The sequence below is a fragment of the Onychomys torridus genome, chromosome 10, assembly GCF_903995425.1.
Source record: "Onychomys torridus chromosome 10, mOncTor1.1, whole genome shotgun sequence".
In the NCBI taxonomy this organism is placed as follows: domain Eukaryota; kingdom Metazoa; phylum Chordata; class Mammalia; order Rodentia; family Cricetidae; genus Onychomys; species Onychomys torridus.
Window position 1 is genome coordinate 25,887,592 of NC_050452.1, and position 14,559 is coordinate 25,902,150.

Sequence of the window (14,559 nt, forward strand, 5' to 3'; positions counted from 1 at the left end):
GATTTATTGATATCTATTAACTTTCCTCTGGCCCCAAATACCTTATGGCCACCCATATCCCATTCCTCACCCTGGAGGCGTGTCCCCATCTAGCTTCCCCTCCCCCAAGTCCTTCCATGGTCACTTCCTTGAGACAAAGCTCATTCTTTCCTGGGTGTGCCCCACACATTTGGTTCCTGCCCCCACAAGACTCCAGAAGACAGCATGCACATTTGATTTCTGATCATCGAGGTCATTTCTGCTTTCCTTGGTGTGGGCAAGCTTCCTGTGGGCGGAGTTAGATCTGTGGAGCCTCCTCACTGCCCCCAGGGCCTGCAAGACGCTAAAGAATGGTGAGTAAATAAGTGAAGACACAAACTTTTTTTTTTTTTTTTCAAGAAATCATCAGGTTTTTGGCTGTGGATGCAGCCCACAAGCAGAGTGCTCATCTAGCATATCCAAGGATGTGACTTCTAGCTCCAGACCACAAAAAGAAAAAAAAAAAAAAAAAAAAAAAAAACCACTGACATTCTGTAAGGGGTTTCCAATCTGGTTCTACAGGCTGCATGAGGCCCAGGGTCTCTACAAACCTGGCCAAAACCAAAACCCATCAAATTGCATGAAATGTTATGTGGGTGTTTCCTGTGGCTTCTTGGATTGTTTTGTAACTCAGTTGGCATGGTTCTCACTTACGAAGTTTATAGATGACAGCATCATGTTGCAATGTCAGAGAGCCGGACGGGCCTGCAAGAGTGAGGTTTGCTGAGGACACGCGACTTCCCGAGCTCTCAATGCCCTGTCCACTGGCCAGGCAGGTTCTGCATCACCTCCTCAGGTGACCTCAGGTGGTCATTGCTTAACCAGGAGGCATGTTGTGCCAGCTCTGGGATCCAGAGCCACTGGTACCTGCAGCTTCTCCTTGGTGCCTGCTGCCTACCCCTATGCTCCTAGCAATGGTGTGTGTCTGTTCTCTGTGATGGGCTGTCCTTGTGCACAGGCCAGGTCTGTCTCTGTTACCAGCAAGGAAATACTGGTGAGGCTTCACTGAAGGGGAAAATTGGCTGTGGGTGGTTAGAAGGGCAAGGGTCAGGGTTCGAGTTCAGAAGCCTTTTATTTGAAGGCCATGTTGAGTGGTTTTGAGTACTCATCATGACACGAAGTGAGATGAATGAACTCACAATAATCCTAACCACACTTAGTGACAGCCCTTTCAGTCTGCCAAATGATGTGGGGAAATGACCCCAAGAAGCTGGAAGCCTCAGGGAGACAAGAGGGGCGTCTGAGCTTGCCATACCATGAGTGCAGGAGCAGCCCTGGACTTTGAAATGCCTCGGGCCTCTTGCCTGACAGTTCCAGGCTCTCTTTAGATCCAGCAAAACCAGAGAATTTTTTTCCCTCTTGCCAACCTGCTTAAGCTGATCTTTGGCAGCGATTTCTCATGGCACGGCCCCTTGGTATTTACCCTCCTACTCAGACTCTAAACCTTGACTGTAAATGGTCCAGATACAGTGGCTAGGAGCTGCCCTGAAGAGCCCTCCCTCATCTCCAAGGTTTACTGTTTTCTCCATTAAAATGTCTTCGATAATGACGACATCTAGCATGCAGAGAAAATCAAATGGTATCTGGAAGCAGGAGAGGGCAGGGGGCCTGGCCCTGTGCTTGCAAGAAGATGCCTAGACAAGGTGGCATCTGCTAAGGCTTCTAGGATGACGGGCACTTTGAAATAAGGATTCTCTTTCCAGGAGCTTCTCATCATTCACTTCCAGGGACATTTGGCCCAGCATCGCAGAAGGACAAAGAAGGCAATGTCAGTGACCCTGAGCCACGCTGCTTGGGACACAGGTCTTCTGTCCCAGCCAGAGGCCCAGGAGGAAGCAGTACAGCATAGCCCAGGCTCCTAGGCTCCAGCTAATGCTTCTCTGGGCCAATCCACAGAGGCACACTGGATCAAGCTTGGCAGTGTCTACTCTGTTAGGTTCAGTCCACCCAACAGAGCAGTGGTGGGCTGGCTGACTACCTATGGATGCTAGGAGGGCCAGCCTTTGAGATACTACATGCAGAAGCTGTCACTGGCCAGCTCCTGGGCCACATGGGGAATTGATGTTGGCAGCTGCCTTTCAACTCTCTCCTTAGAGACATGCAGATGTATGAAAGGCTGGAAGGCTCTCCAAGAAGCATGTTAGAAGTCAGGATGAACCCCCAGAATGATTCACCCTGCACACCAGCATCAGTATCTCCCTGCAGCTAGCTTTGACTCTGAGCTCCACTCAGGCCAGAAAGAACTAAAGATAGCCAAGCAGAGTGGTGCACATCTGCAATCCCAGCACACAGGACACCGAAGAAGGCGGACTAATGCAAGGCCAGCCTGGGCTACATGGTGAATTTGAAGATGGTTTGGCAGGGGAAACTGCCTTAAGAAAAAAGAAATAGTCAAAGTTGAGTATCAGTCGGGTCCTAGCAGGTGTGTGTGTCGGGGGGAGGTGCATGTGCGCATGTGCGCATGTGTGTATCTCTTCATTAGACTCAACAACCTGCTCAACCTTGTAAAGCTGAGTGTGGCTTTCCCTCCAAGGGCTCCCCTGCCACGCCCTGCCTCTCCATTTCTACTATTCCTTCCAAAGGCGGTGGAATTTAGAGAGACCTTGATGCTATGCTGGAGCTGGGGCCTCACCCCTCCTTCACAGGCTGCCCAGCTGCCTCCAGCTGGCCCTTCCATCCTTGCTGACCTCCAGTTGGAAAGAAACCATGCCTGCAGCTGTGCTCCCTGTGAGGGACAGGACCCATGTACTGGACCCCAGCTGGGATACCAGGCATGGCTGAATCCTGGGTGGGTATGTGTCTTCAAGAGGACAAGAACAAGGGCAGGGTCCTTCCCTAGTGGATGTGTGGTGTCACCCCCATTCTCCAGGTAGAGGAATCAAAGTTCTTGTCTGTGTCTAAGTGGTCCCATGGGAGGCTCGGATGGAGATGGGGGTTGGAGATCTCTGAAGCCATCTTCAGCACCACCCTGCCTAGGGGACCAGGGGCAGGGGTGTGTGTGTGAAGGAGTTGGATGGAGCAGGGTCAGAGGCGGCCAGAGTCTTCACTGTCCTGAGGAGGGCTCCCTGCCCTGAGGCCCTGCAGCTTCTCCTCACAGGCCTTGTCCGGGAGCAGCACCTCCACAGTGTAGCTGACTTTCTTGGTATGCAGGAGGCTGTAGGTGTTGTCGAAGCGCAGGACATCTGCAAGAACAGGAAGGGGACAATCGGCGTAAACCCAGCACACATGGTGACGTGGGGAACACGCCGACCAGGCCCAAGGGTAAGACCTGAGCGTCAGCCACTGCCCTGCCCCAAGCCCATTACTCATGACCACCTCCTGGGACTGTGGTGACCACCCTAAGGGCATGGTCCCTTCTAGCACCCCAGCATTACACCAGCACTTCAGTTTCCTGAAATCCCCAGAGCAGCCCCAGAATAAAGGATGTTGAACCTATTGCTAAGGTTTGGGTAAGTATTCCTAGAAGAGCCGCGTGGTGAAGGCACGGTTCCCAGGCAGCACTGTCAGGAGGTAGTGGGCACCTTGGGAAAGGGAGTGACATGGTCTCTCCATGCTGGCCTTGAGCTCCCAGCCCTCTTGACTCAGCTTCTCAAGCCTGGGATTACAGATGTGTGCCAGCACCCTTGGCTTCTCACTTCCCTCCCCTTTGGCTTCCTGGCCTGTGACGTAGGTGTTTTTGTTCTGAGTGCTCTTGCCATGGTGTGCACCCTTGTCAGAGCCTCAGAGCATAAGCTCACCGGATCTTGAGCTAGAATCTCCAGAACTGTGCAATATGGTAAAAAAACAAAACAAAACAAAAACAACAACAACAACAACAACAAAAAACAAAAACAAAAAACCTCCCTTTTTTTTCTTTTTCTATTTTTTCCGGAGCTGAGGATCGAACCCAGGGCTTTGTGCTTGCTAGGCAAGTGCTCTACCACTGAGCTAAATCCCCAACCCTCCCTTTTTTTTTTTTTCTAAGCTAATTGCCTTGGGTATTTTGTTATAGTATGAGAAGCTAGCTAAGACATTAGACCATTTTGTTTCTAGTGAAACCGGCACCAGTTCTAGCCAGCTCTTTGGGGTATTTGGAGTTCACTCAACCGGGAAGGCCCCTTGCGGAGACCTCTGACAAAAGTTCACGGCGACTTAGTTAGCTGTCTCTTAGGCTGCTATGCTCCTGGGCTCTGAGCCTCAGGAGGTTGTGCAATGCCCTCTTCTCTTACATCCACTCATCAGATCCAAGACCCTGAAGACTGCACCTCTGGAGCCCTTAGGTACAGTCCTTGCACTTTTCCTGAGAGCTGGGCATAGAGAGAATGCAGAGAGGCTAGACTGGCCCCAGGTGACTGGCTTTCCTCCTATTACAAAGACAACTGCCAGAAAACCCAGGCTCTTACAGACTCCGGCCTTGAGGCAGGTAAGGCTCCCATCCTCCGGCACTAGGTGGGCATTGTAGCGCTGGTTGGGCAGTACCTCTGCCATCTCTCCAGCCTTCTGCCGCTCCCCCATCCTGGTCTTCAGGAAAATTCCAAAGCCAATGTCTCCACCATCTGATGCAAACTGCCACCTGCAGCAGAGAGAGCCCACTGACCACCTCCTGTGTGGACTGGGAGGCCCTTCCAGGTGTGCCCAGCCACTGTTCCTACCTGAGCACACAGCCTGGGAACAGGATCTCATTCTCCACCTGGTGGGAGGAGCCCCGGCTCACAACCACTGTATGCTCATATTGCAGCCTCTCCTGTCTGCACATGTAATACCTCTTGGGCACGTCACCCCCATAGTTGATCTGTAAGTCAGGGGTGGGTAAGCTGACAGTAGACCACAGTGGTCTCCCCCCTCCCCATCCTCTGGGCACTCTGTACCTTGGTTAGGCACTTGGGGTTACCATCAGGATCAGTCATGGTCCCCCCAAATTCCACAGGCAGCTGGTCAGGGCTCATGAACTTGAGTAGCTCCTGTTTCCAGTTTTCTGTGTGAGAAACAGGGGGTTCTGGGGGGCTCTAGGAGACCAACAGAAAGCCCATGGAGAGGACCCCTTGCTCCCATGAGTCTACTCCTCAGAGCACTCATAAGTTTGCTTTCTGGCTCTTAGGCCATGATCCAGTATTAGAAGCCCGGCTCTATGCTCTGATGAAGCGAGGTCAAAGGGAAGAGGATATCCCAGGACAAGAGGCCTTTGGCAGAACCCCCCCCCCTACAGACATCCCCAGAGCCAGCCCCAGCTGGGGGCCAAGGGGCAAGTCACTCACCCCCCAGAATCACGATCTTCTTCTGTGTCACCTCACCCATGAAGGACTTGACCAGGTTGAAGGCCACTGGGAAAAGCCTGGGAGCTGAAAGACACCGAACCCCACTGGGAAGCTGGGCCAGAGACAACTGCCGGACACAAAGCCACAGGCTAGGTCCTGTGCTGGGTGGGAGTTGTGCACATCTGTGTTCTGCCATGCCTTGCTGCGTGAGTGTTAGCTGAGGACTTACACCTCTGAATCTTGGCGCTGTTAGTGACAGCATGGTGTCTGGTTCTCCACCGTCAGTGGTGTCCTGTAATCTAGTTGTAGAGTGTTGGGCACAAGCTGGGCCCAGGGTCAGCAGCGGTGATTCCTTGAGGACACCCTTTTCTTTCCCCACTCACAGTTATGCTAGGTGATCTCAGAATCCTTTGGCATGAGAGTAGGTGGGAGACCTGCTTAAATATCCTGTCCCATCCCAAGGATGCCTGCTTGCTCACTGAGCACTTCCTGTGGGCCAGGGGCCAGGTTGTGTGTGCAATCTTCTCATTTGGCAGACTCTCTTTTAATATCCTAACTGTCTGTGGGGGGTGGGGGTGTGTCATGGTGTCCCCACTCCACAACACGGGACAGCTGCGTCTCAGTGAGGTGAAACTGACTTACTCAAAACAAGAGCGCTAACTAGATGTGAGCCCAGGCCACCTGAACCCGGGGACTACAGGATGGCCGTTGAAGACAGGGACCACTCTTGCTGACTGGGTGGCTCATGGCCCAGTCTACACTAAAGTGCGTAAGAAAACAGCAGCAAACATTTAGAAACCTAAGATGGCCGCAACGTGCGGGGGCAGGATTTTGCGTATTACACAAATATCAGTCTGCGAGGGCATGGAGTGAAAAACACAAACAAAAACCTTACTCTTCACAGAAGATGCCTTTGAGAAGCTCTAACCCAAAGGCTTCTTTATTGTCACCCTCACGCCAGCCTTCCTTCCCCAAGCAGGGGTCATCTCAGTCACAAACTCACCTCGAATAACAACTAAATTTTTCACCGTCTCCGGATAATTTGCTTCCAAGATGGCAAAAAACTGTGGAGTCAAATGACATGGGTCATGGCTGTACCCAGCAACCTTGGATGTCCAGACTTCTGTAGCTCTGAAGCAAGAGGCCCAACCCAGCCTTCCCCATGACATGTGCATCCTCCTCCGGGGCGTCCTTGCTCCTCATCCTCCTTGGGTGGCCCCAAGGCCAGCATCTCAAGGCGGAGGTTATCTGTACTTGTCCATGGATAGGAAGCTGGGGTGGGCTGTGGGCCCCTCTTGGCCTGGAGCCGTTACTAATCTTGTCTCCTGCCTTACCTGCTGGTAGACCTCCACAGCTGGCTTCCAGAGGTGTCTCAGGCTCAAGCCTTCCATATCAAACACCATCACCATCCTCTCGATCTTCCTGCCCAACTGCGGTATCAGAGCAGGCACACTGGTTAGATCATTGATTTATGCAGGGGAGCCTGGCCACCTCTCTCTGTCTTCCTGCCACCCATAAGCCCTGGTAGGGAGGCCTGGCAAGCCCATGGCATCCCAAACAGATGGTATTCATCTAGGGTGTGTGGAGACATTGAGTCTGAGCCCTAGCAGAGGCTATAGGTTCTTAGAGTATCATCACGGTGTGCTCAACACTATTGCCTAGAGCATAAGCAAAGCATGACTCGGGCTGGCAAGAAGGCTCAATAAGTAAAGGCACTTGCTGCCAAGACTGACTACCCGAGTTCAATTCCTGGGACCCACATGGTGGAAAGAGCTGGTTCCCAGAGGTTGTCCTTTATCCCTGCATGTGTATTGTAGCATGGGCTCATAGTTCGGATTCACAAAACCAACAAGGCTGCCTTCTACACTGCATTCACTCTGAAAGACGCAGAGGTCAGAGGTCAGCTCAGGGGCAGGAGATGAAACCTGTCCAGGCAAATCTGAAGGCCTTCTTGGAGTAGAAGCCCCTATCTATCTATCTATCTATCTATCTAACTATCTATCTATCTATCTATCTATCTATCATATATATAGTTTATTTGGTTTTCAAGACAGGTTCTCTGTACGTATCCCTGGCTGTCTTGGAACTCTCTCTATAGGCCAGGCTGGCCTCGAACTCACAGAGATATACTTGCCTCTGTCTCCCAAGTACTGGAATTAAGGGGAGGCACTACCACATCCAACTTTCCATAATTTTTTTTAATGTTTAAATATCTATCATCTATCTTTCTTTCTACTCTCTATCTGTAATCTATCTGTCTGTCTCCCTCCCTCCCTACCTATCATGTGTGGCAGCTGTGTGTGTGCAGGGGCATACCATGGTGCCAGTCTGGAAGTGAGATGACAACTTTTGGGAGTCAGTTCTCTCCTCCCACCATGTTATTTCCGGGAATAGGACTCAGGTTGTTAGGCATGGTTGCATGTGCCCTTACCCTCTGAGCCATCTCACTGGCCCTAGGATTCCATATATATATTTTAGTAACTCAGTAGTATCTCCTTGAGACCCATGGAGGATGCACAGAGTCATGGCTTAGCTATCAGTTTTCATAATTAGAGAATTTCAGTGGTGACTATCTTTTCTGTAGGTAAACTTGGCTGCCTGTTCCAAGAAATCCCAGGAACAGCGGTAAGGGTTCTCACTGCACCCACGGTCAACATCAGGGCCTGGCTTTTTATGTGGGGGCTGGGAATCTGAACATGGTCTTTATGCTGGCTCAGCAAGCACTTTATGAACTCAGCCAGAAGAGAAGGCATTGGTGGCCTTACCTCATGCCAGCAGACACACACACACACTCTCACACTCACACACACTCACACTCACACTGATGCTCATGGAGGGATCAGAGTGGCAGGAAAATCATACTGAGAGCTGGTGAGAGTTAGACAAGGCACTGTCCTTCCCTAGGTCTAGTGTCTGCACTTGGACACCCTAAGGTCACCAAGCACGCGGCCAGAAGCCCGCTCCTCACCTTCTGACTCTGCAGCTCACACTCATGTTGAAGCAATTCACAGACTTTGATACGCTTGCGGATCATGTCCTGCTTAGAGGCCGACATCAGGAGGCCCTTGGGGTCCATAGTCCCGATGATGTCGAACCACACAGGGCAGCCTTCATAGTCATAGCCACTCAGACCACCCGAGTCATAGAGCTGGATCACCTGGACAAACGGACAAAGTCCTGGCTCAAGCCCACACTGGGCCATCAGGTGGCCAGATGGGCATCAGCAGACCTAAGGGATCCTGCAAGGGGCTCACCTCTGGTGGCTGCCACGTGAGGATGTGGTCCAGGTCCTGCTGATTCCGGAATGCCACATGCTGCAGAAACATGCAGAGGCTGCAGGAGCTGCCTGTCTCCAAAAGCCTCTGCAGGTATTGGGGACACAAAGCCAGGACTCCCTGCCCACAGCTACAAGACTGCCAGAGCACCCTTAGGCTCCACAGAACTGGGGATGGAGGTGGGGGAAGGGCACAAGGTGGGAGGGACTCAGGCCTTGTTCAGAAAAGACCCAGGAGGATGGACAAAGAAACATGAGAAGGGACACAGAGAGGCAGGGTTCTACCTTCCGGAGCATGTCCTCAGATTTCTTAAGGTCAAAGTTCCGAGCTGCAAAAGCATGGGAAGAAGAGGTCAGATCTAGATTGACCTGGTCTTGGGGGGGTTCAGCAAGATGGCTCAGCAGGTAAAGGTGAAGCACTTGCCACTGTTAGGTCCCAAACCTGGGACAAATGGCTAACTGTGGTGGTTTGAAGGAAAATGCCCCCCCCCCCCCCCGCAAAGGGAGTGGCACTATTAGGAGGTGTGGCCATGTTGGAATAGGTGTGGTCTTGTTGGAGGAAGTGTGTCACTGTGGAGGCGGGCTTTGAGGTCTCATATGTTCAAGCCACACTCAGTGAGATAGACCACTTCCTGTTGCCTGTGCAAGATGTAGAAATCTAAGTTACTTCTACAGCACCATGTCTGTCTGCACACCACCATGTCCCACCATGGACTGAACCTCTGAAAATATAAGCCACCCAATTAAATGTTTTCCTTTATAATAGTTGCCAAGGTCATGGTGTCTCTTCACCAATAGAAACCATAACTAAGACACTAACTGAAGTGCTTATTTAACATATCAAACTGGACCTGTCTTCCAGGTTCTCTCAGCATCCTTCAATCCCTACCTGTTACAGGGTTTATGGCTGGTATACCTAAATTTCCCCAGCCTAGGGGCTGTGTTCCCCTCCCCCATTTCCCCTTCCCTATATAATCCAGCCATTTTGATTACTTGGCTTTCTTCATCTACCCTGTACCCTCCTGACCTCTTGGTCTGGCTCTCCCTTTCCCCATCCCCCTTTCCGCAAGTGGCTCAGGGTCATGTCCACTCTGGACTCTCCCAGATGACTCTGCCTCTGGCTGTGCTCTCCTTTATTATTATTATTATTAAATATGTTTATTTATTAATTTTTTTTCCATTTTACATACCAGCCCCAGTTCTCCCTCCCTCCCTTTCTCCTGCCTCCTCACCTCCCTCCCACTCTACCCCCATCCACTCCTCAGAGAGGGTAAGGTCTCCCATGGTAGTCAACAAAGTCTGGCATACCAAGTTGAAGGAGGTGCTCTCCTTTTTTATCTACAATAAACCTTCTCTTCCACCATAGCTAAGAGCAGTCATGTCCTTCCTTCCTTCCTTCCTTCCTTCCTTCCTTCCTTCCTTCCTTCCTTCCTTCCTTCATTTATTTATATTCAGCCACCATGCCTGATGACCTGAGTTTGATCTCTGGAACCCACATAATAGAGAGAAATCAATCAGCAAACTTATATTGCCTCCATATGCATTGGCTGCATAAGTACTCCCACCTCTCAATAAACAAACAAACAAACAAACAGATATAAAAATAATTTTAAAGTGTTAGAATAAGCTGGTCCCTAGAGACTTAAGAGGACAAATTAGGGTGTCCTTACTTTTCCTTATATCCTTATAATACACTTGGGGTTTGGAAATCTATATGTATATCTATTCGTGCACATGTGTGCACATAAGTGTGGAGGCCAGGGGTTGATATTGGGTGTCCTCAATCACTTTCTCACCAAGCATAGGGCTCATCAATCTAGAATAACGGCTGACCAGAAAACCTGATCTCCTCCAGTTCTGGGGTTACACAGAGACTATGCTGGGTCTTGCTCTTCATATGCGTGCTGGGAGAAGGAACTGGTCTTTCACATTAGCTCAGCAAGTGCCTTAATGAACACAGCTGGGACTACAGGCATGCCTCCAGCCCACGGGTACAGTCTATTTTAGACACGCCTTGGCAGCTTCTTTTTATGGCGACTAGCTTGTTATCAAATTTTCCACTGTTGGAGCTGAAGTGAAAAGTGACGTCAGAGACGTTCAAGTGAAAGGTGACTTTCCTGTCAGACAGCCTTTGCCCTGTTCATTAACCAGCGCAAGAAAGAACCCGAAGGCCACCAACTCAGCCTCCATCATCTCTCGTGACAAGCCGTTCACTGCATACACAGGCAGCTCAGCCCACTCCTCAGCAGCTTCGACTGAGCCCAAACCTGTCTCATAAGGGCTCCAGTCCCATAGTAACAGGCCAAACAAACATACACAGCTGATGTTGGTGTGGGCATCACTACCCACAAGCCCCTGCGAGTACAGTCTGCCCTGTCCTGTGTGTTTACTAGTACCGCGTGCATCGGTGCCGGGCCGTTGAGTGGTCTGTGATGATAGGACCAGCATCTCTCAGCTGCTCGGTGTGGCAGTCACTAGCTGTATGTGGCTACTGAGCAACTGACAGGTAGCCAGTGAGCCGAGGACCTGCAGTCTTAATTTAATGTAATTTGAATAGTTAAACATGTCTAGAGACTACCAAACTGAATGGGGCAGTTCTAAATATATTGGCATTTAAAGATTTGTCTGTTTGGTGTGTCTAGATCTTTTCTGTTCCAAGTTTAAATTCTAGGGGTTTTACTGGCTTAGCTGAGTCTTCACCATGTTTTATAATTGGGTGTTGCTTCAGATAAGAATGCTACTAGTTTTTCTTGTGGACCCTTTTGGATGTGGGTTTTTTTTTTTTTTTTCCTGAAAACCCAAAACTGTTTTAAAAATAAAACTTAAAAACACAGAAAGAACAAAAAGACAGGGAAGAGTGGTTGGGGCTTCCTTCATGTGAGCCTGGTCCCTCCTATTGGACCCAGCACCTTGAAGACAGGACTCAGTACCACGCCTCCGACAGCATGGAAGAAAGCAGGGCCTAGAGACGGGCTTCTCACGGTGCTCTGCTAGCACAGTGTGGAGCTGGGGCTCAGTTACAAGCCTGTCTTGTCCGCAACTGCTTAAACCACGCGCCTGTGTCCGCTTCCTGGGGTGAGTCTTGACTTTCTCCTACCTCAAGTGCAAACTATATCCAATGCAAACTAGTGAGTTAAAAGCAGTCCCCACCCATCCCCCAGCCTTGGTGCCAGTCTGGTGTTACTTTTCCAGACTGCCATGACTTCTAGAAGAAGCCCTTCTCTGCCATTACTTCAATTCACTGTTCCCAGGGGACTGAAGGCAGACCCAAGCCCTAAAGGTAGGGTCACTGAGACTTGACTCAAGGCCAGCTGGAGAGGCCATTTGCCCTGTTGAAGCCAAAGGCACTGGAGTGGAAGGAAGTATTAGGAGATCAGGACAGACATAGAACAGAGAGAGACAGAGGATCCCCTGGGGCAAGCTGTCTAATCAGGCTAGCTAATCTGCAAGCTCTATGTTCAGCAGGAGACCCTGCTCAATAATAAAGTGGAGAGTGATTAAGGAAGGCACCACGTGCCTCCTCCCCATCCCCTACCCCTCTCTGTTCACGGTCAGGGCCTGGTCCAGTCTGGAACCTTCTAGATGCTCTTTCCCTCCCATCTACAATAAGCCTCCTCCTCATCCATATCTGGGAGCAACCATGTCTTCAGTTCTTTTTTCCTACAAGCGACTCATGTCCACTCTGTAGACGCGAGACTAAGGCTCAGATGAGTCTGCACTGTGCATTTAACGGCAGTGGAGCTGGGATTCCAGCCTAGGCAGGCCACTTGGAAGCACGGCTCAGCAGGGTGGTCCCCTGAAGTGCCCGCCTCACTTTCCGACCATCCCGCTCTTTCCCTTGCTCTCTGCCTCCCTGGTCCCCGTGACCTCACCTCGGAGCCAGCGCAGAAGGAAGTAGTCATCAGCCTTGGGCAGGGTGGGCAGCACATCCTGGAGGGCCTCCCGGAACTAGGAGGAAAAGGGTTCCTGGAGTCGGCTGGGTCAGAGCCTGAGCCCTGACAGCTCAACGAGGGAGGCGTGGCCAACCGTCCTCAGTAGGCCAATCAGGAGACAAGCAACAAAGAGAAGCCGAGAAGCGTTTTTTTGACCGGGCCACAAGGAAAAAGAAACAAACTAGGAGGCCCAGTGATCGCTACCCACAAGTGGTCCTGGAACTAGGCTTAAGTTTAAGCAAAAGGCAAGAGATATGCATAACTAGCAGTCCTGACCGGGTGGTTCTACCCACCGCTGACCCATCCTGTTTGGACTCCAGTCTGTGGCAGAAGCTCTCAGAACTGTGAGAATCTCTCCTTGGGAGACGAGTTCCTCTTCTGACTAGTGCCAGAGCCTTTTCCAAATAAGCTCCAAACTCCAGCCCTTTCTCCCTTAATTTCTGGGTGATTCTGATGAAGGGTAGCCGGACAGTTCTAGACATTACTCCAGAGATTGCACCCTGACAGTCTGGATTAGAGAAGGCTTCTCTCTTTCAGTTCCCTCACTGGTGAAATGAAAGTAACATCAAACCTGTCCAGTCAAGGCTTGAATGTGTTTAAAATAAACATGTAAAACAGGTTCGGTCGGACGTAGCTTAACCTCAGCACTCAGGAAGATGAGGAAGGAGGATCAGGAGTTTGAGACTAGCCTGGGCTACATATGGAGAACATATCTAAAAAAAGAACATACAGGGCTGAAAAGATGGTTCAACAGTTAAAGATAACTGGATATTCTTCCAGAGGACCCAGGTTTGATTCCTAGCACCCACATGGCACCAGGCATGCATGTGGTACACAGATATACATGTAGGTAAAACACCTATAAAACATACACACACTCACACACACACACACATATACTCCTCTGTAAACCTGGGCCTAGTACCTAAGAAGCAGAGGTAGGTAGATCTTATGAGTTTGAAGTCAGTCAGGGCTAGGTACTCCAAACCCCTGATAAGTAGCAATAATAATTGTTTTACTTTGAGATGGGGTCTTACTATGTAGACCAGGCTTGCCTCTGCCTCCCAAGTGTTGGGATTAAATACCTTTATTTATGTGCCGCCATGCCTGGCCAATAGTAATAATCCAAAAACAAATAAACTCGAATCCATCTTGCTGTGTTTACATAATTAAAAAGGAATATGTGAAGACAAATGACCAAATGTGAAGGTAGAAAGTCCCACACTGAAACAACCGGACCATAAGCCTGTATGCAAACAAATGCAGCCTAACTCCTAATGGCTAGTCTGGAAACAAGTGGTGCTCTAAACTTTCCAAATGTCAGCCTCGGGGGCAGCTCCCAGTCCTGCACAAACAGCTCATTCGATACTAACTAAACTTCCAATCAGCTACTGAGACAGACCAACCCACAGTACCTCCTCAGTCACCTTCTCTGGGAGTGGACAGCTGTCACTGTATGGCTGTGCAGTTAACAGAGTCTCCTCTTTGGCCTTTTCTTTTTGGTAAATTCATAGCCTTTGTGTACCTACCCTGCTGCTGTCTTTGGTGTGACAGTCCCTGGTGCTAGCAAGGAATAAGATTAAAGCATGAATCCCAGCAGGCAATGGGAGGATTCACACCTGAAGACAGTGGCAGCCTCCAGGACCAGAGGAAATTTTGTTGGAGGTGGGAGGGTATGAAGGGGGACAGTTAGCTTTAAGAAACATTAACACTGTAGTCCTCATCCCCTCTGGGTGACTGTTTGCCACCTTATGGTGTCGTATGAATCTAGAAGCATGACCACAGTGGTCCACGCTAAGCTCAGGAAGACTCTAGAAAAAAAACGATCCTGATGCAGTTGTACGGAGCTCTGGGCCATCCACAACCTTTCCCCTTCTTCCTCCTTTCCTTTCTTATAGTTTTAAAAACAGTAAACGTTTGTTATTTTTAAATTATGGTGGACATAAGACTGCCTTGCTGGGTTCTCTGTCACAGTGGATCCACTCCCAGAGGCCAGGTGTCCAGTTCCAAAAGAACCTTGTGCCTGATGCTTCCTGAGACCATCAGCACTGGGAGGCTGGTCAGACGATCCCTCCTGCTCCACTAAGGACCCCTTTCACTC

The 14,559-nt window shown here is 50.2% G+C and overlaps 1 protein-coding gene across 1 annotated transcript; it reads right to left on the minus strand.

Moving 5' to 3' along the window:
- Window positions 1–345: 345 nt before the first annotated feature.
- On the minus strand, window positions 346–12,520 carry LOC118592387 (SEC14-like protein 4). Its single transcript, XM_036201281.1, has 11 exons — window positions 12,399–12,520; window positions 8,812–8,855; window positions 8,507–8,566; window positions 8,221–8,409; window positions 6,587–6,682; window positions 6,256–6,316; window positions 5,253–5,336; window positions 4,866–4,972; window positions 4,650–4,789; window positions 4,401–4,570; window positions 346–3,200 (listed from the first exon to the last, which is right to left on the minus strand). Exons 2-11 carry the CDS (start codon window positions 8,821–8,823, stop codon window positions 3,043–3,045), a joined length of 1,077 nt encoding a protein of 358 aa, XP_036057174.1. The 5' UTR covers window positions 8,824–8,855; window positions 12,399–12,520; the 3' UTR covers window positions 346–3,042.
- Window positions 12,521–14,559: the final 2,039 nt, after the last annotated feature.

Coding starts and splice junctions, on each gene's coding strand:
- LOC118592387 (XM_036201281.1), bottom strand. Junction 4,790..4,865: donor ACCCCAAGTGCCTAACCAAG/GTACAGAGTGCC, acceptor CCTGACTTACAG/ATCAACTATGGGGGTGACGT. Junction 3,201..4,400: donor CTGCCTCAAGGCCGGAGTCT/GTAAGAGCCTGG, acceptor CTGTTCTTGCAG/ATGTCCTGCGCTTCGACAAC.